Source organism: Strix uralensis, chromosome 17 (genome assembly GCF_047716275.1).
Source record: "Strix uralensis isolate ZFMK-TIS-50842 chromosome 17, bStrUra1, whole genome shotgun sequence".
Lineage (NCBI taxonomy): Eukaryota > Metazoa > Chordata > Aves > Strigiformes > Strigidae > Strix > Strix uralensis.
The window spans coordinates 3,112,066-3,134,059 of NC_133988.1; the positions used below are offsets into that span (position 1 = coordinate 3,112,066).

Here is a 21,994-nt window from a genome sequence, read left to right on the forward strand (position 1 = left end):
CATCATGGAGATGAACTTCAGGTAAACAATTAGGCTTTGCTTGGTTAATCTGCTCCGAGTGCCATGTCCCCACCACCACACTCTGTGTTTTTTCCTCATACTGCAAAGGTGCCTGTGGTTGTCATCCACGTGCTGAGCAAATGAGCAGCGGGTTATGTAGTAGTAGAGCTACTGTTCCAGCTACTTGGGAACGCTGCAGAAGGAGCACTTCGCTAATAAGCTCTGTAGGCACGTAGGTTGCTGCCTAGTTTTACGCAGAGGGCGGGGACTAGGGGGCTGTATGATTAGCGCTGCTGCCAAACACCATTGTGCTGGGGCTGTTTTCAGAAAGTGTAGAAATGGCTGTCACCGTTATGCAAATAAGATGAAGTCTTGAGTGCTCTGAGGCCAAGATTTTTCTTTGCATATCAGTACTGCCTAAACCCCCTAATGACACAGCCTAGGGAAAAGGGAGTGGAATTTACCAACTTCCCCAAATCCACTGTCAAGGCAAATCACGTGCTGGGATAACCACCTCTCTACTCTTCTATCGCTACTGTTCTCAGGACTAATAGCTTCATTTACTCTCTGCCAGTCTGCTACAATGCTGTCTCCCCCTTCCTAATACTGCATTCATCTTTAGTTTTGCTTCTAAGCAGCTGCAAATCTCTATCACCTGCTCAGCATAGCGTGAAGCTATCATCAGCACTGCAGAGCTGGTAGTAAAGCAGGCAGTCTTATACTGTACAAGATTATCCCAAGAAATCTTAAACCATTCCTCTTAAGCATCTCTATAAAAGCACAGCTGGGACTGTGAAAGCTGTAGTTGTGTTTTGCTCAAAAAAACACCAGCACAATGATTTTTAAAGTCCTCTTTGTGTTCTTAGAGTAAGCTTTACTCCTGACACCTATTTGCAAACCCTATAAAGCTGCTTTCATTAGTGCAGGCTCTAATTTGCTCTGCCTCATCCATCGCTAAAATTCCTCCTTATTAGTGAAAATATAGTGAGGAGGGAAAGGCGTGGCTTCTGGGCTGGTATAGTGGGAAGAGCAGGAGTCACTCAGCCAGATCTTCCTACAGCTGCCTGAGAGCCCAGAGTGATTAACTGAATCATTACCCCAAACACTACCTGAATTGCCCTTCCCCATGAGGATGTTTGAAATGGCCACAGAGAAGGGGGGGTGGACTCTTCGGTCGCTGAGGAGAGAGTTACTGACAGTGTGCTGCTGGAGCTGCAGAACCAAGCCATTCCTCTCCCCTCTGAGCAGAGGAGGGAGGCTGTAGCTACTACAGAAGCCTGGCAAGACAGTTCTGTCCCTCAAGCCGTTTGAAGAGCCAGAAGACACAGAAAGAGCTAAGAAAGAGATCTGCATCCCATTTCAATAGAGGCTAAAAGTTACCCACCACCCCAGCACACGCCTGCAGTAGTTCAGGGGCAAGGCAGCTCTCCCTGGGTAAGGCAGGGCTGGCAGCTGCGAGAGGATAACAGGCCAGGAACTGGCCCAATCCTGCATCAAAGATGTAAATGATTTGAAGTCCCTTGTCTTTGAACAAGACTAGAAGAAAGCAGACAGCTCCTTAGCCCTCTCTTAAAAGATCTCCCCAGGCAGAAGCCACGGGTAGTGTCAGCAGACCACAGCTCCTACAGCGGAGGGCCATACTGAAACATTCGCCTTCTCCTGGGTAAGAATCACAGAATCATCTAGACTGGAAAAGACCGTGAAGATCATCTAGTCCAAATTACAAGCAGGCCAAAGGATAAGTCAGGTGAACACCCAGACATGAGGCACGGACCAAGAAGTTTTTATTTTAATACAGTAAGTTTGAGTACAGCAGCAGAACTCCTTGAGTCCATCTTGGTTTACATCGTATCAGTAGGTGGCTGATATAACCTGCCTCGGAGTTGTTCAGTGAGGAATCCATTTCTGGTTTGATACAACCAGTTTCAGGAGGCCGCATCCTTCTCTGCGGTGTCTTTTGCTGGATCCCGCTGCTGAGCATTTCAATCTTCACTTCTCATACTTGTGCTTGATGTGTTTCCACAGTTTCTGTATGCAAAACAAACAAGAAAAACCCAAACAGTCATCTTAGCCAGCTTTTCAGTGGTCCTGGGATAAAGTTTCACTTTAAAGTGCAAGTTATCATGAAACCTCTGTTCGTAACAGGCAACAGCAAGGGGGGGAAGAAGAGTTTGTACAAAAACACATCCACAAGTACCACGAGGGTACAGGACAGCATGGGCCCTGTCACCCTGCACCTCCTGCTCCGCAACAGCGAGTCCCACACAGAGGTTTCGGGAGAGCAGCTGGACAGCAGCTGAGAAGTCACGAGCCCCTCTGGCGGCTTTCTGCTGTGGAAGTTTGTTCTCCTACTGCTTTGTCTGTCCCCTCCACCTTCCTTACCCTTCTTTCGGGGCTTAGCCATGCCTCAGCTCCCCACACCCGTCCTGCCCATGGAGGAGGTGGCAGACGGAATGCTGTGTCTGGGGACAGGGAATGCACGCAGGGTGCTCCCCAGCTTCTAGACTAGACAGGGAGGAAGCTGCAGACATCCCTGTTCTCCTACTCTGCAAGCAAGAGGTTATTAGAGCATTCCAGTCACATTGCCTCGGCTTCCCACACTGACTGGAGAGGGCACTTCTGCTCCCAGAGATACAGGGTGCACAAAAGACTAAAATCTGGAGGGACTAAATCTGCCAGCACAATCCCAACCAAGGGAAGCGCTGCACAAGGGCAAGGCACGTATCGTGATTTGCTGTTTGTCGTAGGCAATGCTTTAGATTTTAAAAAAAGTTAACTTTCTTGATTATTTTCCAACCCTGCTTGAGAAGACGTTAGCACACAGAAAATTAATACTACGCTTAAAAAAAGGAGTTGAGTGCAAAGCTGAAGTTCAGATGGGATTTCATGTTAGCTTTTAACAAATGACCTTTGCTAAAAAGGAGAAGACAGGGACCCTGGTCTTGCTCTTCACTGTATTTCCTCAGCTCACCCAACCCCTGGGGCGTTCCTTCTGGGCGGTGAAGCTGTCACTTTGGGCGGTATGAGTTTTCAGCTGGTTTCATGACCTGGTTCAGGAGGCCAAAGAGCAGACGTGGTGCTGTCAGGGAAGGCGCAGGGCAGCTCCTTCCAGCCTCAGAGCTGTTCAGGTGACCTGGCTATCCCGGGAAACTGCCCTGCGTGCTCTGAGAGACCCGAGGCACATCAGCACTGCAGGCCAGAGAAGAGGACCACGGTGCTGCAGATGGGAATGTGCAACACACTAAGGTTTTTCTGTATTTGGTGAAAGATGAAAATAACAGCACGTCCTGACTTTTCTCACAGTACACACTGCATCACCTCATCCTGTCCAGGGAGCCGTTATATGACCCAGTGTCCAGGCAATTCTTATCCCACTGCAGCTCTACCTGGAGATGTAAGGACGACTTGACACATCTTGTCTAACGCTCGGCTGCCCCGCGCAGCACTGCGCGTCCCGGACACGTCTCAACAGGGCTGCTCGTTCACCAGCCGTTATCCCTCCTCTTCTAAGGGCAGATCGTGAACGGCAGAGGAACACTGAGCGCAAAGCGAGCTCAATCCATTTTAACCTCCCTGCATCCCCCCACCGCCTTCGACACCTTGTCCCCAGCGGCTCCGCAGCCGGGGAAACCCGTGAACACACCGAAGCCCCAACTGCCAAGACACCGGCAAAGCCTCCACCGGCGGCGCAGCGCCGGACTGCGGCCCCCCGCGGCCTTGGCGCTCGGGGCTTCCTCGGGGAGGCCGCAACTCAGCCGGGGGAGGGCCCACCGCCCGCCGGGAGGCCGGGGACAGGCCGAGGCGCGGGGCCCCGCGGCAGTGCCCAGGCGGGGCCGGCCTGACCTTCAAGGCCCAAGGCCTGCGCCCGGGCGGGCCCGCGGCGCGGCCCCTTCCTTACCCCCTCGTTGAGGTGCTCGAAGATGGCGTCGGCGCCCTGGTCGAAGGCGCGCTCGAAGAGGACGGCGCCCAGGACGATGGTGAGGGCGAAGGTGGAGGTGCGGCGGAAGAGCGCGCCGTACGCCTGCCGCAGCAGCGCCATCTTGCCGCGCGCTCTGCGCCTGCGCGGCCCGCGCGGGGCCCCCTGGGGGGTGTAGGCGGCGCGCGCGGCCCAGCCCCGGGCCTGGCGGCGGCGGGTGAGTGCGGCCGGGCGGGGCGGGGGGGGGGCGGTGTGAGGGGCTTCGCCCGGGCTGCGGGTGCAAAGCGCCGTCCCCTTCCCTTCAGCGGCTTCCGCCGAGTCTTTATTTCCTGCTTTTCTGAGGTGAAGTCAGCCCCGCTGGCGCAGGCCGCTGCGCTAAACCCTTCGCTCCAGCTCCAGGGCGTGTTGGGGGACGCCCTCCCCGGCCGCCGGACGGGCCTGGCGCCGGCTGTGGAGCCCCGAGGGGCGGCTGAGGGTGGGGCGCCTTGCTGGGGGGCAGGGGACACCCCCTGCTAGGGTCACCTGCGAGGGGTGAAGTGGAGAAGAAAGAGGGGTTTGCGTTCGTGTCCTCTTCTGCTCACCCCCTCGGTGTTTGGGTGTTCTCTCGTTGTTCGGACCAGCTGCGGGGGGCAGTAAGTGTTGTCAGTGTAGTCCGAGCGGGTGCTGTGGCTCTGAAAAGCCAGAGGATGCTCAGGCGGCTGCTCCAGAGACCTCAAGAAAAGCCTGACATGGCTCCATGTGCCATAACTGAAGTGAAAACGTTCCCGTTCCTGCTTGTCACCTTCTCGTTTTTCTTTCCGTTTCACCTCAGCGAGGGCAAAGGCGCCCCGAGATGACTCAAGCAGTGATGGGGAGGTGGATTTGGGGTTGGAAAGGGAGGACAGACAAGGGGGTGGGGGAATCTTGAAGTCATCCCTCAGCAGCATTCTTGTTGAACAAGCATCTACATTAAATTTCAGAGCAGATCCTCAAGTGACACTCGCTGTTGTTTCATTTGTCTCAGCCACTCAGAGCACATGGTCTGGCTGCATAGTCATTTCTCTTAATTTATTTATGTTTGCTTCCCTGCATGCAGCTACTGTGGAGATCTGTGGGATTTCTGGGGTAGGACAAAGCCTCTGCTTGTGCTAGAAGCCCGTACAGAGGCTGGGAGTACCTGACATACTCCTGTGCCTGGTGTGTAGTGTTATCCCTTAGGCCAGCCCTTTGAAAAGCTCAGTTATTATTTTTTCAAAGTTAACCGCTAAGGATTGTCTCTAAGACAAATCTCCCCAACAGCCGGTAGACCGCTACCCCTAGGATGGGTGTGTGTAACCGTCAGGTTGGTGTTAATCCTGAATCGAGCTCCAGGTTTATGCCAGGTGTAGTGAAAATCAGAATCTGTCCCTCTGTCATTGTGAAGGTGCTGGCAGACTCTGCCAGTATTTTTGCGTGTTCCCGTAGAGATATGAGCACATTTAAATTGGCAGCTGAGAGTCATAAGCTTGACACTTGGATTTAATTAACTTCACATCTGTCTGGATACCCAAAGTGGCTGAAATGGCCCCAAGCCTGGGCTGTAAGAAAGCAGGAAATTGAGGTCAAGGCCCAGCTGCAATTCTCAGGGTTCAGCGTGGAGAAAAGCAGTTACACCCAGATGAAAACAAGTCTGCCGTATGCCTGTTTCTGGGTCACCTTCTTGTCTCTGTCCACATCTCGGGGAAATCAGTGAAAGAACCCCCCGAGAGTCCTAAATAAAATCTGTAGCTAGTAGAGCGCAAGGTGGAGTGTCTTGGCAGCAATTTGAGAAGGAAAAATGTAGGATGGTGCACATGAGATCTTGCCTGGAGTTTTACCAAGCACCTCAGCTAGATGAGTGAAACACTGGCTAGGTGTCTTAGAACATGCTATTTCTTATAAAACATTGCGCCAATGTAAGCCTCCAAGAGGCTTACGGCGGAGGATTTTTTTGTTAATACTTTTAAGCATCGAGATACAAGACAAAGCCCTGGGTTTTTTTGTATTTGGATTTATGCAGAAAGACTTTTAAGCTGGTACAAAGCCTGTCTGAAATCGTTTATGGCTGCCTGTGGGTCCAGGGGTCTATTTGCCCGAATTCAATTGCAAATTAGGGTCTAGAAACGTTAAGAGGAAATGGCCAAGCTGAAGCAGTTCTTTATAAAGCAGCTACATTTACTTTATTTCATAATGACTAAGATGGATTTAATTAGAAAACATCTCTGTTTTCGACTGAATAATGCTCTTTGTTTACTGTTTGAGCCGTTTGGGAAAATGGAAATAGGTTAGCCAGTGTTGCTCAGAAGCAGCTTTTATTCCTACGTACTAGTTCAGCGCAAAGCACTGTGGATTGCTGATACTGCAGAGTTGTCAGAATCCAGCCAAGATAATCCATTGAATTCTTAAAAAGATGGAAATAAGTGTTCGGTGTAATCTTTGGAGGGGGCAGTCTCTGGGAGAATCTGATGCTCCTCTAATTGCTTTTTTTATTCCGTTCATCCCCTGCTATGGGAACTGCTGGGAGAATTTGGGAGCCAGCACCTCTGGGGTGTGGGGTCTGGCTGCCTGAAATCTGTAGGAGCTTTCTGCCCTCGTTGTGGGGAAGGAGGGGGAACAAGCTTCTGCAATTATTGCTGTCGGGGTGATGAAAGGAAAAGTTTGAAATACAATTTCAAAGCCTGGCTGCTGCTGGGCTTCTGCAGGCAGAATTCCCATTGAGCTCTGTGGAAACTTGTGTGGGACCGCTGCAGAATCTCATTTGTTTTCCCCGTTCACAGCAGCCGCTTCTGCAGAGATGGAGTGCAGGAGCCAGCAGCTGAAGCAGGGAGCTTTTATGTTACCAGAAACTTTGGGAGACTATGGCATTAGATGCAGAAGGGGGATTTTTCAATACTTAAAAGCCACAGCAGAGCCTGTCAGTGGGCCAGACGCTGAGGGTAGGAGCGTTCTCTTTGGATTCCAGCAGCCCCAGCACAGTGCAGCAAAGCTGGCTGCCAGGCTGGCTGCAAAACTCAGATGGTCTACTAAAGGGTGAGGGAAAATTATAATTTAATGTTCATTAAGCAGCATTTGGGTTTAGTTTCTTGGGCTGGAGTAGGACAATTTCAGACCTCAAGCTCTACAAAGCTGAGTTCTACCTTCCAAGCAGGAGCCAGGTCTGATTGTGTTTGCAGGTGAAGCAGTTTGCAGCCGCATCACAGAGAGATGGCTGGCTGATCAGCATCACCTCCCAGCGAGGTGTTTCACCTGGAGAACAAAGAAGGGACCTTAAAACAAAGAGATTTCGAGTTTACTTGGAGTCTCTGAATGTTTTGCCTTCGGTGTGGAGTTTTGCAAGCTGATTCAAAAAAAAATGAGAAGATCTTTCCATTGAATGCAGATGGAGGAAACTACATTTTAACTTGTGGTGTGAGGCCTGAGAGATTTCCAGGGACTTGATTTTGAAGCAGCAGTTCTCGGGAGCAGGGAAAGGAGAGGAGTTTGGCGCAGTTGCTCGTGAGGTGCCAGGATGGATGGCTGGCAGGAGGGCTTGGCAGAACTGCCTTAGCTCAGCGTGCTTGGCTCTGAGGGATTGCCTGTTGCTCCTGGTCTGCCCACTGATTTGGAGGAATTGTTAGGGAGGCTGTGATTGATTCTGACCCTGTTTTATTTATAAAATCTTTATTTCTTGCGCTGGTCTCCGTGCCATTTTTTAATGCATTTGGCTGTCAAGGTGTCAAAAACTGGAGAATTGCTTTTGGAGTTTATCTCCCAGTCCATCCATCTTTGGCATTTATCAGGTAGCTTTTTATCACTCAGGAGAGAACTTACAGCTCCTTCAGGGTATCTGTTGCACCTCCAGCAAGGACAGCCGATGGGGACAGGGCTGCACTGAATCCCAAACCCCACCTGCCCTGCCAGGCTCTGGGCTGCTCCAGGCCCAGCACAGATCAGAGCAGCCAAATTCTGTCCTGCTGCTTCTCGATGCTCCGCAGCAGAGTCTCCGGACTGCGAGTACATGTGTGATAAGGCCTTCTCCCCTGTGGGAGGAGAAGGACCAGGCATCTCCAGGTTGCTTTCAGTGGCCGTGGAGATGGGGGCTCTCTCCTCCTGGCTGTAAGGCTGTTGTGATCCTAGTTATTGCAAGTGCTGTACTCGGTGAAGCAGACACATCTTGCTGCCACGGGCTGGGGAGGACGAGGATGAGGGGAGCAGTCCATGATGTACAGGAGTAAATAGGTGGCTGGGTGAACTGAACAAAATGGTATGTCCTTTAGTGTTTGTAATGCAGCTTCCCACCTGCAGTACAGATGAGATCAGCTTTTTTTTTCATCTTTGAGGAGTTGCTGAGTTTCTTCCTTATGTTGTAGAGACGGACGCAGGGGAATTTCCTTCCTCTTGCACGGCAGCCTGGGGAGGTTGTCTGTAGTCTGGGGTTAAAGTCCTGGGCCCCAGGCTGTGGCACGGACCTCTAGCTCCTCCTGTTTACACATTGGATGGTTTCTGCTGCACCTTCCTCGGTGCAGGTGGTGGCTGGGAGCCGTTGGCTCTCTGGGGTCTCTGCTTTGTGTGATCCGAGCTCCAGCGCGCTCGGGGAAGGAGAATTCTGTCAGAAGAGATGTCATTGCTTTGGGTAACGGAGGTAAGAAATGCAGCTCCGAGCCTCTTCTCCCATGTACCTGCAGTAGATGCTGCCTTACCAGTCTCTGGTGGACAAGAATATATACTATTGGGTCTCCCCTCTTTCTCCATCTGCCAAGCCTAAATGATTTGAGTTCTCCTTTGGAAGCAGGCGCTGTAAATCTTGGATCCTCCGTCCCCAGGGCAGGCATGGCTGAATGCCGAGGATCTGTCTGATGGTTCCCAGGCTGCGCTGATGCTGCTCTGCCAGAAGAGAGATGGGAAAAAGATACTTCTGCGACTACTGTGACAGGTCCTTTCAGGACAACCTTCACAACAGGAAGAAACACCTCAATGGAGTGCAGCATCTCAGGGCTAAGAGAGTCTGGTACGACTTATTCCGAGGTGGGTAGTACCAACTGTCTGCCCCTCCCATTCTGGGACTGGGGAGGTGATGGATGAGGTGTGGGGTGGGGGATAGGTAAAGTAAATCAGCACTGATGATTTATATTCAGATTGTCTGTGCCAGTGAATTGTGGACTTTATACTGTTGCTGTCAAGCAGTCTCAGAGGCAAAATCCTCATGTGTCTGGATGTGGGAAGGGGAAACTGCAGATGTCAGCTGGGACTTGAAATGAGGTGGAAGAGATAGGGAGGTTGTTTCTGAGACCAGGAGTTGAAGATAAAGCTCTCTTGGCATCATGAGCAAATCTGAGATGGGAGACAAGAGAACAAAGTCAGTTGCAGTTTCTGAAGGTGAGTTAGGTGCCTTCTGCAAACCAGAGTTGACCTCTGACATGGGAGAAGCAAGAAATGGTGGGGGGTGGGGTGGAGAAAGCGGGCTGGACGGCAGGCTGGAGCGTGTGGTGTGAACGGGCAGGAAGCTGGCAGCAGTGCTCTGCACGGGGCGGAGATGTCGGTGATGAGGGTGGCTGTGGGAGAGGCTGAGGATGTGACTGCTTGACTGGAGAGCACAGGAGGATGAAAGGGCTGGGGAAGAAGCTCAAAGCACTGGAATGCTCTAACCTGTCTTAGCAAAGGGGGCAAACAGAGGAGGATGAGGAGGGCCAGGTGCATTTAGGTTTTGGCAGAGGAGGAATTCTGGGGCTGGAGGCTGTGTCAGGACGTGCTGGGAGGAAAGCCCTGTGTCTTTTGCCTGTTTAACAGGGCTCTTCTCACCCAGCTCAGCGCTCTGACCTGGCTCGCCACGCAGTTACATGTGTCTTAGTGCCAGCCTGATGAATATGGTGGGAATGTGTGTCCAGGGTGTGAGCAAGAGCGCAGAAGTGGGTATTTTGGCAGTAGCAAAGACTTAGTTTGGGTTAAAGTGATCATGCAACCATTTCCTGTATGTTCCTCTGCTTCCTTCTGGTTCCTCGGGATCAGAAGTTGCGGGCTGTGCTTGTCTCCTGGCTAGCTGGGTGAGGAATACCCTGCGAGCTCTGGGTGGCTCTGCTGTCTGCTTACCCGCATGTGGAAGCTGGAAAGGTTCTCTGTACTGGCCAAGTGTGGAGGACCAACAGCCCCAGCCCAGCACAGTTCTAGCTGGGTTAGTGATGGTGAGGCAGATCACCTAGTACTTGTCTTCTTACCAGGCTGCAACCCTTGATTTTCCTCTGATAAAATTCCTCATGCCATCCCTGATTAGGGGGTTTGTCTCCTCTTGTCTCCAGACTCCGTGGCCTGGCATCAGCCAGTGCAAGTTCTTCCACAGTCTGTGGGAGCTGCTGTATCTTTGGGGCTCACTTTCCTGAGGACGTCTCTGGGAGGTGAAGGACCATTTCAGTGGTGTCCACTGGAGACTCAGCACAGGGTTCTGTGAGGCCTTGCACAGAGCTTTTCTGAGAGCTCTGTGAGTCTGCCTGGTCTTTCTCTGCTGCACAGAAGTGCGGCAGCATCATTGCTTTTGTGTTACGCTTCTTTCTTCCTCCTGGTGTGGGGAGAAAGCATGAAGCAGAAAGCAAAGAAGGTGATATTTGCAAGTCAGTGAAAAACTCAGGCCAGGGGTGCAAACAGGGACTGTTAACTGTCAATTTGGCTGTGGCTTAAGCTCCTGGTTGTCATGTCAAATGGCTTCCCACTAGGCAACTGACCTGTTTGGGACCACCATAGGATGGGGTATTGCTGTGTGAGAGATCTTCACCCTGGTTTGTCCTTTGTCTCCCCCAGATGCTGCTGCTATCCTGCAAGAGGAGCAAACCAAGAAACCTTGTCGGAAGTTTCTGCAAACAGGTGAGTTCTTCTGAGGTAGAAATAACTGCCTGAGCTCCAGCAGCACCTTCATGAGCTGACCCAAGGCTGGTCTGGAGAGCCCAGGTATGTGTGTCTTGGAGGCACTGAAGGTCTTGGGTGTGTATTCAGCATGCAGGTGTAATGGACCTTGGGTTTGCATGCACATTTATAAGGGAGGACCTTGTGTGTGTGGCTCACATGTTGCTCCATGGCTTTTGTTCCAGGACAGTGTGATTTTGGGTCCAACTGCAGATTTTCCCACATGACAGAGCAGGACCTGGAGAAGCTGAGTGCCCAGGTTCAAGGTGAGTCCTCAAACAAGAAAATGGCCAGGGCTCTCTGAGGAGGGGGAGTTGCTGCAGGGAGTGTGGGGCTGCAAAGGGGTGTGTGAGGGGTTGTGCAGCGATAGCCTGCGGTCCCGTGCTGCCTGTACGCAGCGAGCCGAGCGTGGATCCCTCTCGCCTGCCTCTCAGTGCTGTGTGAGCCTGTAGCGTGGCTGTAAGTGCTGCAGTTTTTCATATGCTTTCTGCTCTTGAGCTGCTGGCACAGACACAAACCTAGAGTTGAGCAATGCTGTTACTACTTAGCAGCAAGCATCTGAAACAGGGAGTGGGCTTTCTGAGCCCTCAGGGTTCTGTTCAGTCAGGGAATAAAAACTGTCGGCAGCAGAGGGCACTGGTACATCACTTCCCCTTAAATTTATGGATTTGATACCCCCCCCCCAGCTTTCTACTGTTACCAGGGAGCTGCTGCTTCTTCCACTCTTGGGAAGAGCTAGCCTGCTGTCAGTTGTGTTGTCCTGAAGAGAGGACGTGGGGTCTTGGATCCAGAAACGGCCTCTGCTCACATGGCTTTGGGTGGAACTGAAGTTTGGGCAGGGGATGAATGGCGACTGCTCCCCTGCTGTGAGTCTCCAAGAGCACTTTTGAACTTTTTCATTCTGGGAGTACCACCTCCTTGCCCTACAAAGGGTAGAAGCTCTGTTTTCTCCATAGGATTCATTACTTTGGTGATTAGAGAAAATGTGAGTCAGGTGTTGGTGAGAACTTACAGAATGGTTGAGGTCTCCACTGGAGATTGTCTAGTCCCAGCCCTGCCTTGCTGAAAGCAGGGTAGACTAGAGCAGGCTGCTCAGGATCACGTCTAGTTGTGTTTTGAATATCTCCAAGGCTGGATACAACCTCTGTGGGCAACCTGTTCCAATGTTTGACCACGTTTGCAGAAAAAATGTATTTAAAAAAAAATATTTAAATGGAAATTCCTGTATTTTGGTTTGTGCCCATTGTCTCTTGCCTTTGCTGGTCTCTCTCCGGTACGTCCCTGTCTCTGTGGTACTGGGGAGCCCAGCACTGGACACAGCACCCAGCCATGGCCTCACCAGCGTGGAGCAGAGAGGAAGGGTCACTTCCTCGACCTGCTGACAATGCTCTTCCTAATGCAGCCCAACGTCTGAGCAGATCTTGTGCCCACACTGCTAGCTGAAGCCAACTGTTGTTTTGCCAATAGTTTGGCAAAAACAGGCTTAAGTATTGGAAGTGTGTGTGCATACATATGAGATTTGGGGTGTATGTGGGGTAGAGACTCTCCTGACCTTCTGAGGGATCAGATTTGGGGAGGCAGGGCTCTGGTGACCTGGGAGAGCAGGAGGAAGGCAGGCACTACAGAGCTATTCCAGTCCTCGCCGTTGCTGAGTCAGTCTGTGAGTCCCCAAGGCGACTCTGAATCAATCGCTGAACAACTCTGGCAGTCAATAAAACCCATCTCGTCGGGCTGCGTGGGAGATGGAGCACTCCAGCCAGCCCTTCTCAGAGCGGCAGTGCCGGGCTGGCAGGCGTGCTCCTCTTCCCCGCCGCTAGCCCAGAACCTCCCCCTGACCCTTCTCTGCTGCGGGGTTGAAGTGCTGGGCTCCCGAGAGGTGGCACAGGATGCCAGCGTATTTGCAGGAACCTGTAGCGTTTCCAGTCACTGAAGGCTGTTTATTGCAGGGGAAGTGAGAGCTCTTTGGAGCAGAGCGGAGCTGCAGGGGAAGGCTGGCAAGCTCCTCTGCGCTTGGGCAGGTTTCTTTGCCAATTACACTTGTTATTGGATATTGACTTCTGTCAAATGGGTCAGGTGTAAGTGGAGAATTGGCTAGTGAGAGAGCTGATTCCTGGGAGATTACTTGGAAACCTTGCATTTGTATTACCAAGTCAAACATTTAATTAAACAATTAGACTTAAAGGAGCGATGGCCAGGGGACAGCAGGGTGCCTCATCCTTGGCTGTGCTGCTCTAACACTAATGCCTGGTTGTAGAGTTAAATCCTGCTCACCTCTCTAGTGGTGTTGCTCCACAGAAATCCCGTGTGAGCTGAGCGAGCAGGCTGAGCAGCACACAGACCTCTAAATCTGATCAGCTGAGCCCACCGAGAGCTTGGAGGGATTTGATGGAGGGAAGATCTCAGCAGGACTTGGTGGAGGAGAGGTACAGTCTGTAACATGGTAGTCTGGATGGAAGGACCAGCTGCAAAAGCCAAGCTGCTGTTCGGTGTGTCGGGGGGACATTTCAACCCCTCCTTAGGCTACTGAGGCATCAGTGTCTCAGATGGTGAGGCTTAGGGCAGAGTTTAAGCCAAGCTGGTGTGATGGCAGGTTGGACCGCAGGTTGCGTTAGTCACGCAGGAGACGTGACCCTCGTAGCGTCTCCGTCAGTAACGTCCCTGTGGGCATTAGCACCTAGTCCTGGTGTTTCTGTGCTACGGGGCATCGCAGGCCACAGCCGCTGAGATGATATGGTGCCAGTTAGAGCAGTGGTTGGGATCAGGCTGCCCTGCACTGAATTGTCAGTGTCCTCAGAGGTTTCCCGTCTGAACCCACAGCGTCTGGGAGGTTTTGGCAGACTTGCAGCCGGGGGTGGTCGGGGATTTGAGATGAGCTGGGAGGCTGGAAGCTCCAGAGCCCTCTCACCATCTTGTGCAGAGCCTTGTGTGACCGTGCTGGAAAGGACCACGCTCTGCCTCTGTGGGGTAAAAGTGGATGGTCTCTGGGTGAGTCCACAGTGCTGCTTAACTGCACGTTCCTCAGCCCTGGTGCATGGGCGTAGAAGCAGAGGAGCTGCCAGACTGCGTTGAACCCGTGTCTCCCCTTGTCCAGGGGCAGATGCTTCGGGAAAAGGTGCAAAGAAATCCTGTAGTGAAGTGGCGTGACCCTCCTTAAGGGGTGGGTTTGCATCCTAAACTAAAGCAAAGCCTTTTCTGACCTTTTTAACACTGCTAAACTGTGATGGCACTTTCTTTGTCATGTAAATATTGAACCTGTCCCTGAATCCCTGTGAAGTGTTTGGTGTTGGTAGTTCTGTGTCAGTGAGCTCCCTTGCTAATGACGCATTTTTATTACAGTCAAAGGAAACATTACATTATTCTTAACATTTGGCCTTTTTAATGCAGGGAATTCACCCTGTTGTTTGTGTTAGTCTTGTGGGTTAAGTAGGAAGATTTCTGGACGATTCGCTGTTCTGTAACAGCTCAGAGCGTGTCCTAGTTTGGCTTCAGCATTTCTGCACCCTGTAGAATATACTCATCAAGAAGCAACAGTTTCCACCTTCAGCAGGGAGGGAGGCATATTCCCAGCTGTTACCGCATCAAAGCATTAGCCTTCTGCATCTGCTGCATCATTCATCAGCAAGACACTTCCAGGCTGTCATTTTAAGTACAGTCATGTCAGGAAAAGTCACTGTCAAATTGCCATCTTCTTGCTTAAAGTTATTGGCTCCCCACTAATCTGCGTCACTTCTGCTGGTAGTATTGACACAACCCAGCCTCTTTGGTGAGCTCCAGCTAGCCAGAGCTGCGAGGGCACAGTTGGTTGAGTGTTTGCAATATATCCATGTGATTGAAAGAATCTGAGTGACCCTGCTGGGGGTGCCTGTCGTCAACCAGCTTAACTTAGCCATGAGCAGGAGAAGGAGCGCTCTCACAGTCGGCTCCCACTTCGTGGCTGCGGGGTGGTAACTTCTTAAGCTGCTCATATTGCAGGGCCTCATCAACCTCATCTCTAACCACAGCCTGCTGCTGTTCGTGTGCTCTGGAGGAGTTTGGGCTGCCACATCTCCCGGCCCAGGGACGGAGCTGAAGGATTACATGTAAATCTTTTTGCTGGGTGACCTGCTCCTTACTGGTGGTTGCATCTCGCCTATGCTGGTGTCTCGTTCAGGAAGAAAACTCATGCTAGAAGTTGCATGGGGAGAGAAGATAAATCTGGACTCTCACTCTGACATCATTAGAGAGACACTTCATGACTACAGATGCTCTTTTAATTGGCTGTAATTAGACTCTGAAGCAAACACCCCAGTGAGAAGCCGGGGGGAAGCACCTTCACACCTGTCTTGCTGCTGCAGTCTGGCTGGCTGCACGACCATGCATGAGGAGTAAGGGCTGGTAATTGTGTTTCAGAGTTACATCCTGGAATACCTGTTGACATTCAGGGGGTGTTTCCAATCTCACGGTGGTTTTGGTGGTCTCTGGATGGGATATGTGTACTTACAGGAAGGTGAGGTGAAATATTTGCCTTTTTGATGGGCGTGCGTCAAGGTGGACAGAGCCAGACAGCTGCCCATACCTGCTGCTTTATTTCTCAGCCTGCGGGTTGGAGTGATTTGGAGCAGTAACTCGTGGAGCTGCGTGAGTGGGGAGCCAGCTGGATGCCTTTCTAATCTGGACACCTGGGGCCTCATTTAGGCCAGTGTGAGCCTGGAGTTGTTCCACTGCAGCTTTTCTGGACGAGACAAGGAGTTGTGGCTGCATGAGTTCCTGGTATGGCACTTTAGGGCAGTGGCCTCGGGGCTCCCTGCTCTAAACAGAGAGGCTTTGGCAGTTTTTGTCTGTTCTGTGTTGGGGCTTGGAGTGGGATGAAAAAGAAATCTTGGTGGTAGGTGAAGGTGGGAGAAGTCTCTCTGTGATTTTTTTTTTTTTTTTTTTTTTCTCCTGCCTCATCGAAGCCTCGCACGACCACCACTTGTCCCATTGCTGAGGTGGGATGTGCCAAGGCAGAAACCTGGAACAAAGGGAATTAAGGTGGCTGTGGACAAAGCTGCCAGGGAAGTCTGACCTGGGAGCTGAATTCAGATATCCTGAGTCTGAGCAGCGCCCAGCTCACCAGACTGAGCTTCTTGCCTCCCGGGTGCCCTCACCTGGCCAGGCTGTTGGGTTGATCCCAAGTAGCTGTGCTGGGGCTTTGCACCTTGAGAACAACTGTGGGAGACTTGAACAGTCCTGTCTCCAACTGTATGCTTATGGCCGGGTTGCAGAGCAGCACCTCGACATCAGGACCCCAGCAGGCTGTCTTTGTGGTGGCAGTGAGTACATCGTCACCCCTCCCAGCAACAGCAGATGAAAAGGCTGGATGACAAATTATCCATCTCCGGCTGCTCATTGTGTAGCACATTTCTGCCATCCTTATTAATATTCAACAGGCAGATGAATAATTGGTTGCCACCACTAGGATGAAGTGATCCTTCACTCTGCCCAAGCAATATTAATTTCACACCCTGTCTGGGAACGTATAATATTTTCCTTAAACATGTGACATATGGTGGGTGGGTGTGGAGCGGGCTCCTGGCGGGCACGGCCGCAGGTGGCTGCTGCGGGGTGGGACTGCTGGCAGGTTGATCTCTAAATGGGATCAGGGTTCCCCCAGAGCGCTTGTCCCCAGAGGGTTTGATGAGTGGGGCAAAGGGGAATGACACACAGCTGCCTCGGCTTCCGTTTTATTAATATCAGTGTTTGTTTTTCAGAGTATCACATTCCCTTTTCTGTTAGGTGGGAACTTTCCACTAGGCTGGAGATCTAATAGCTCTGAGCATCTCCTCAGCCCGCTCTGCCTGACGTGCTGTGAGGAGTGTGACTGTGTTGTTCGTGTCAAGGACTCGTGCTAGACCCTGTTCTCTTGCTAGCATCCCTTCCTGCTTTGTCACTGCCGCCAAGGGGGGACCAGGGAGCTCTGATAACTGGGCAGCTGGGAGGGACTGGTGAGTGCTGGGCTGCCCCACGGGCTCTGTGCCCTTCTGCCCAGAGAGGACAGTGCTGCAGGATGGGGTGCCTGCAGGCATCTGACCCACACAACCCCTCCGGGGTGACAGAGGGGTTGAAAGCTTGAAAGGACCTCAGGCTGCCCTGTCTCTTGGTAGGCAGCAGAGGTTTCCTACTGGCGCTGCCTTGCTTGTTCCTAACTCGCATGAGGAAACGCAGGAGCTTGTTCCCCTCCCTCCGCTGTGGTCTGCTCTGATTTTGCACCTGGGCTGCGCAGGGCTGGGTGACAGCCTCCCGCCCTGTCTCTGCAGGGGCTGGGGATACATCACGCAGCGTGCACCTTAAACAGACCTGACAGCATCTCTGAAATCCCCTCTCCTGATTGTACGTGCACTCTGAACCTTTCAGACTCTTGTGGCCTGCCAAGTCTGCATCGATCCGGACAGACGTCCCTGTCACTCCCACCTAACTGGGCAGGGGTGGCAAAGTCCCTCCTTGCAGTTGGAGGGACACATCTTTGGAAACGGCTCAGGGCCAGCAGAGGCGGTTTCAGGCGAGGATGAGGACGATCTACCCCGGGGGGAGATGTCAGACTCCCCTCAGTTAAGTGCCTGAACTGCCACTGTGCTCACTGGCTTAGTTCGTGTTCCCGGCTCTGTCTGGCTGGAGCTGTCACCAGTGAGGAGGCCACGCATCAGATGGCAGGTGGACAGTGGAGGAGGAGGAGGAGGGGCCGCCACAGGCAAACTGCAAACTCTCCACCGTAAGAAACTATGCAGGGTAACGAGCAGCGGGTTTAATGGAGTGAAAGGACTGCAGTGCGAGCGTCTGATAGCCTTCTCTCTCTCAACCAGGGGAGCAGAGATCGAAGGAGCTGCGGCAGGAGGGAGCAGATGTCCCGCCTGGCACCATTGAGGACTGGCTGGAGAAGAGAGCAAAGAGACTGAGCGCGGCTCAGAGTAACAGGTACCGGTGGCCGGGGAGCATCCGCGTCAGGGCTGGCTGCTGCTTCTGGCCCCCGTGACGCAGAGCGGGGATCCCACAAGAACGAGGGGTGTGAGTGGGATAGGAGAAGGTGCAGGTGATCAGAGGTCCCAGCTCGATGGGACCCCCCGAGCTGTCGTTCCGCACTCTGCCTGCCAGCACTGCTCTTGGCACACACTGCAGACACATGTATGGATCCGGCCTTGCGTGCCCACATCAGAGGGGAGTGCACGTGTCTCCCCACGTGCCCGGGGGACGAGCCAGACCTCGCTGCCCGTGGCTGCTACCCCGGGGAAGACAAGCAGAGGGGTGCTCCTGTGCTCTCCGCAGCGCGCACAGACGTGCCTGGAAGGACAGTGCCACCGCGGCACTGAGTTATTAATGCCCGGGGTTCAGTGGCAGGAGCCTGGTCTCATCTTTTTGACAGCTTCCCCATCCGCTGCCTGCCCTGTCTGCACGTCTCTGCCGGTCCCTGCCAGTGAGAGGGTGGAATTAGCTCCTCCTCGCGGCATTCATTCGGATTCGGGCGCCTGCCGGTGCCTGCTGTTTCCTTGCTCACCTGACTGTGCCGCAGGCTTAATTGGATGACATTTGGGAAGGTGCCAAATCTCTTTTGTTCTTTTTCTATTTGCTCCTGTCCTCTCTGTGTTTGGTCTGGGCAGGATCTTCCTTCTGGTGCTTGTCTGGGCTTGTTGCTTTTCTGTTCGCTCCATCCATCAGCTTGGCTGCCCTTAGCTGTGCTCACTGACAGCCCTAACCTTCCTACCCCGCCATACACTTCACTTGCCCCATTTTGCTTGTCCTGCCCATGAATCCCTTGATCTTGGGGTAGATCATCTCTCACAGAAGATGGCCAGTGCTATAGCCAGAGGAATTTCCAGACCTTCAAAACTACCTGGTCCCTGCTGCCTCCAAAGATGCACAAGACCTGAGATTTCTAGGGTTGTTGCTTTCTGCCCAGCCTCTCTGTCCCTGCAGGCTCAGAAACCATCTACTACAGGAACTAAACCCCAACTATTCAAAGCTTCTCCCCTCTATCTGGCCTTGCTGATGCCTGCCCCTATCATTTCTCTTCTCCCCTTGTGCTCTCTGGCCCCAGCATTGCCCCTCTGAGCAACTGTGTGTTTTGCACTGTCTGCCAGAGTTGTTTTGCAGTGCCAGGGAAGAGGGCCTGTTTTAGGCAGGTCCCTGTGCTCCTGATGCCTGGGGACTCTGTGTTCCTCCTGAAAATGCTTTTAAGGACAAGGAGCTTCCTCTCCTGCAGTCCTCGAGGTCCCTGAAGTGTGGCAGAATCTCTGGCAGGGTCTAATGGTGCTTTGGGGAATTTGTGGTTTTGAATGATAACCTGCCCACGGGCTGCCTTGCCTGGCTGGTAATGTCAGTGAAGACCATTAGTGTGCACAAAACAGTAGAGAAAGTTCTCTCGAGGACAGTCACCTCCAAAAGGAGATGCTAGAGACCCAGCTACATCTCTGTCTTCTCTGGCAGCACTGAGCAGGAAGGATTCAAGCTGGGATGGAAGAGGTCTTGGAAGCGTGGTCTCCCAGAGTGTTGCTGTTGCTGTGCTAAGCCTCAGCCTGTGAGCGTAGCTGAGATTCTGTCTCGGACTTGCCGGGGGCTTCCTAGCAAGATACCCAGCGGACAGTCACAGGTGGAGCTACTGCCTTGTGCGGTCTCCAAGCACACCACAGTGCAAAGAAAACACTGCGCTGGGCTAGAAGTGTCCGTGTGGCCAGGTACTGCCTTGCTGAAGGGTAGCACCTTCTTAAAGGCGGTAACTTGAGCACCATTTCTGACTGTCACCTACGTTAGCCCCATGGATGGAGAGTTGCCACACTACCTCCCAGCCATCGTTTGTGCAGCCGCTCTCCCAGCCTGGCTGGGCTCAAAGGGACGATCTTCATTTGGAAGCCTCCGCTTGATGCGTATTTTCAAAGTCACGCCGTGCCGTTGCTTTCTGGAGAGCTGGGGTGGAGTTGGATGGAGTTCGTGTAGTTCTCTTAGCGGTGGAGCTCTGCCAGGGTGTGATCGATTTTTAACCTGATTTCCAAAGGAGATGGAGCATGTCAGTGCACGTGAGCGTGTGCTGCTGCCATCGCTGCTCTGGAGCCCTTGTCCTGATTCCCATCAGAATGGGGGCTGAGGCCTCAGCGATACCCAGATCCTACAGGTTTCATGAATGTGGAAGTGGGTAGAGGAGAGGGATCCCATTAATGCCTTTGGAAAGGAAATATTCTTGACCCTTGCTAGACACTGGAGAATCCACATGGGACAGCCATTTGGAATGCTCCAGCTGTAGGTAAACCTTTGATAGCACTTGTATCTTATGAGACCCCAGGGAATTGAGTACCCAGACAGCATCCTCCCTATTGATTCGTTCTGCTGCTCACAGAACAGCTCATTAGTTGATAGCTGTGCTGTTCCGCCTTGCAGCATGCCTTGTCCTGCTCCCCTCCCCACCGTACCGCTGCTGCGGGGGCTCCCCTGCCTGCGTGAGCGGCAGGGCCTGGCTGTAACAAAAAATATTCCTGCCCGAGAGGGGCTCGGTGTGTGTCCTAACAGTCTTGTCTCATCCTCGGCTCTGAAGAATCCCCACCAAGGGGATATGCATCAGAGCAAATGACTTTGCTCTGTGTTAGCTGCCTAGAAAACACTGCACTCAACTTCTGTAGCTGGCTTTTGGCCACATCGTCGGCCCTGCAGGGAGAGGAGGGTGCTGCTTCCCCGGAGCATTATGTAAAGGAGTTTGATTAGATTTCTTCTGGCATAACAATTAAAAAGATTCATCAGGGTCGGAGGTAGAGGCCTGAGAAGCTGGAAGGCTGCTGTCAAGGCTTGTGCTAAAGAACAAATGAGTTTCCTGCGCTCAGGAATTAATGGAAAAGGTACATTTCCCATGAATTTAAACCTGCCCTGGCCAGACACTTTCTTCAGCTGGAGACAAGGGAGTGATGCTTCTTGCTTTTGCACTTCCTCAGTCAGGTGTGTTGTTTGCAGCAGCCTCAACTAGTAAACTTGAGGGAGGGAGACAAAGTGTTTCCCAGGCCGTGAGTTGGAGGAGGAAGCCTGTTCCCTCTGCTGAAGGGTGCTTCTGTGAAAACACACCATCATTTTGGCAGTTTCTCCATTTCCGAGGGGTCCTTGTCCTTGGGGAAGTGCACAGCTGGCTTGGGATTCAGGCTGCTTGGAAAGAAACATCTGCTAATTTTGTTTGTTCTTCTCAAAACTCAGCTGTGTGAAGAGTCGCGAGCAGCTGGGGGTGGGAGGGGACCGGGCCAGCCGTGCTCCCAGTGCGAGGCCTCTCCCGCCAGCAGCTGTGCCTGGGGCTGTCGGGGGGCTGCGCCTGCACCCCCTTCCCTTAGTGCTCCCCCCTTTATTTTTCAGTGGTGTGCACTTCATTAGCAAACTGGAGTCTGCTGTTGGATTTGGGCAGGGGGTGTGTGAATATACCTGCTTGTTGATAACCAAAACCCTCCTCTCTGGACCCCTCCTCTTTTGGGGGCTAGTGGGGGGGCAGAGGGTAGCTCAGCCCCTAAGCAGGGCCTTGCTGTCAAACTGAGACAGCCCCGTCTCACCTCTGCCCCTTCCATCTCCCCACCTCCCCAGTGCTCTGCCTGAGAAACCAGCACCTTTCCAGTACCCGCCGGGCTGGCCACCAGTGCAGGATCTGCCCCCGTCCCTGCAGGCCCCCCCACCCGGAGGGTGGCCGGTCCCCCCCAACCTGCAGTGGGGCTGAGGCACAGGGACCCCCGCAGAGGTTGTGCTGGAGATGGACTTCTTCCTCACCTGCTCTAAGAAAGGGACAGAATGATTTATACATGCTTTCCATCAATAAAAGCCTTCCCCCCTGTTGCAGCCTGCGTGTGTCGTGTTATTTCTCACCTGGCAGCCTCCCGTGGGTTGTCTCCCCGCCCCGGGAGCAGGGATCTGCGCTCAGCAGAGCTCCGGCCCCGCGCTGTGTCTGGAGGGGCCAGCCCCCCCCTTTCCCGGGGCAGGATCGGGCGCCTCGCACCGCTGCTGTCTGTGCTGCGCCCTGCGCTGCCCGCTCTCCGCCCAGCTCCACGGCTGCTCCGGGCCGGGGAAGGAAGCTGTAGCCAGGCTTTTAAAATTGATGTTTATTATTTTCTCCAGTGTTTATGACTTATGTTTGCTTCTGTTAAATTCAGTGTGTAAAACTGCTTCCTAATGAGCTTGAGGAGCTCCCGTAAGGCCTCTGCTCCTGCTCCCATGAGGCTGAAGGTGAGAAGTGAGGAGAAAAAAATA

The 21,994-nt window shown here is 52.8% G+C and overlaps 2 protein-coding genes across 4 annotated transcripts; one reads left to right on the forward strand and one right to left on the reverse strand.

Annotated features, from left to right (window-relative positions):
• Window positions 1-1,762: 1,762 nt before the first annotated feature.
• Window positions 1,763-4,069, reverse strand: UQCR10 (ubiquinol-cytochrome c reductase, complex III subunit X). Its single transcript, XM_074886884.1, has 2 exons — window positions 3,899-4,069; window positions 1,763-2,028 (listed from the first exon to the last, which is right to left on the reverse strand). Exons 1-2 carry the CDS (start codon window positions 4,037-4,039, stop codon window positions 1,990-1,992), a joined length of 180 nt encoding a protein of 59 aa, XP_074742985.1. The 5' UTR covers window positions 4,040-4,069; the 3' UTR covers window positions 1,763-1,989.
• Window positions 4,070-4,073: 4 nt separating this feature from the next.
• Window positions 4,074-21,586, forward strand: ZMAT5 (zinc finger matrin-type 5). 3 transcript variants are annotated; one of them, XM_074886882.1, is made up of 6 exons: window positions 4,074-4,133; window positions 8,716-8,917; window positions 10,682-10,744; window positions 10,969-11,049; window positions 17,602-17,713; window positions 21,338-21,586. In XM_074886882.1, exons 2-6 carry the CDS (start codon window positions 8,791-8,793, stop codon window positions 21,465-21,467), a joined length of 513 nt encoding a protein of 170 aa, XP_074742983.1. In that variant the 5' UTR covers window positions 4,074-4,133; window positions 8,716-8,790; the 3' UTR covers window positions 21,468-21,586. The 3 variants fall into 3 exon arrangements, with proteins under 3 accessions (XP_074742983.1, XP_074742982.1, XP_074742984.1); XM_074886881.1 differs by having other exon boundaries at window positions 4,081-4,133; window positions 8,685-8,917; XM_074886883.1 differs by lacking the exon at window positions 21,338-21,586 and adding an exon at window positions 18,159-21,331 and having other exon boundaries at window positions 4,081-4,133; window positions 8,685-8,917.
• Window positions 21,587-21,994: the final 408 nt, after the last annotated feature.

Excerpts from the sequence above, each read along its gene's own strand:
- ZMAT5 (XM_074886882.1), top strand. The coding sequence starts at position 8,791 with ATGGGAAAAAGATACTTCTGCGACTACTGTGACAGGTCCTTTCAGGAC. Across the intron at positions 8,918-10,681 it reads CTGGTACGACTTATTCCGAG|ATGCTGCTGCTATCCTGCAA; the intron begins GTGGGTAGTACC and ends TGTCTCCCCCAG. Across the intron at positions 10,745-10,968 it reads TCGGAAGTTTCTGCAAACAG|GACAGTGTGATTTTGGGTCC; the intron begins GTGAGTTCTTCT and ends CTTTTGTTCCAG.
- UQCR10 (XM_074886884.1), bottom strand. The coding sequence starts at position 4,039 with ATGGCGCTGCTGCGGCAGGCGTACGGCGCGCTCTTCCGCCGCACCTCC. Across the intron at positions 2,029-3,898 it reads TCGAGCACCTCAACGAGGGG|AAACTGTGGAAACACATCAA; the intron begins GTAAGGAAGGGG and ends TTTTGCATACAG.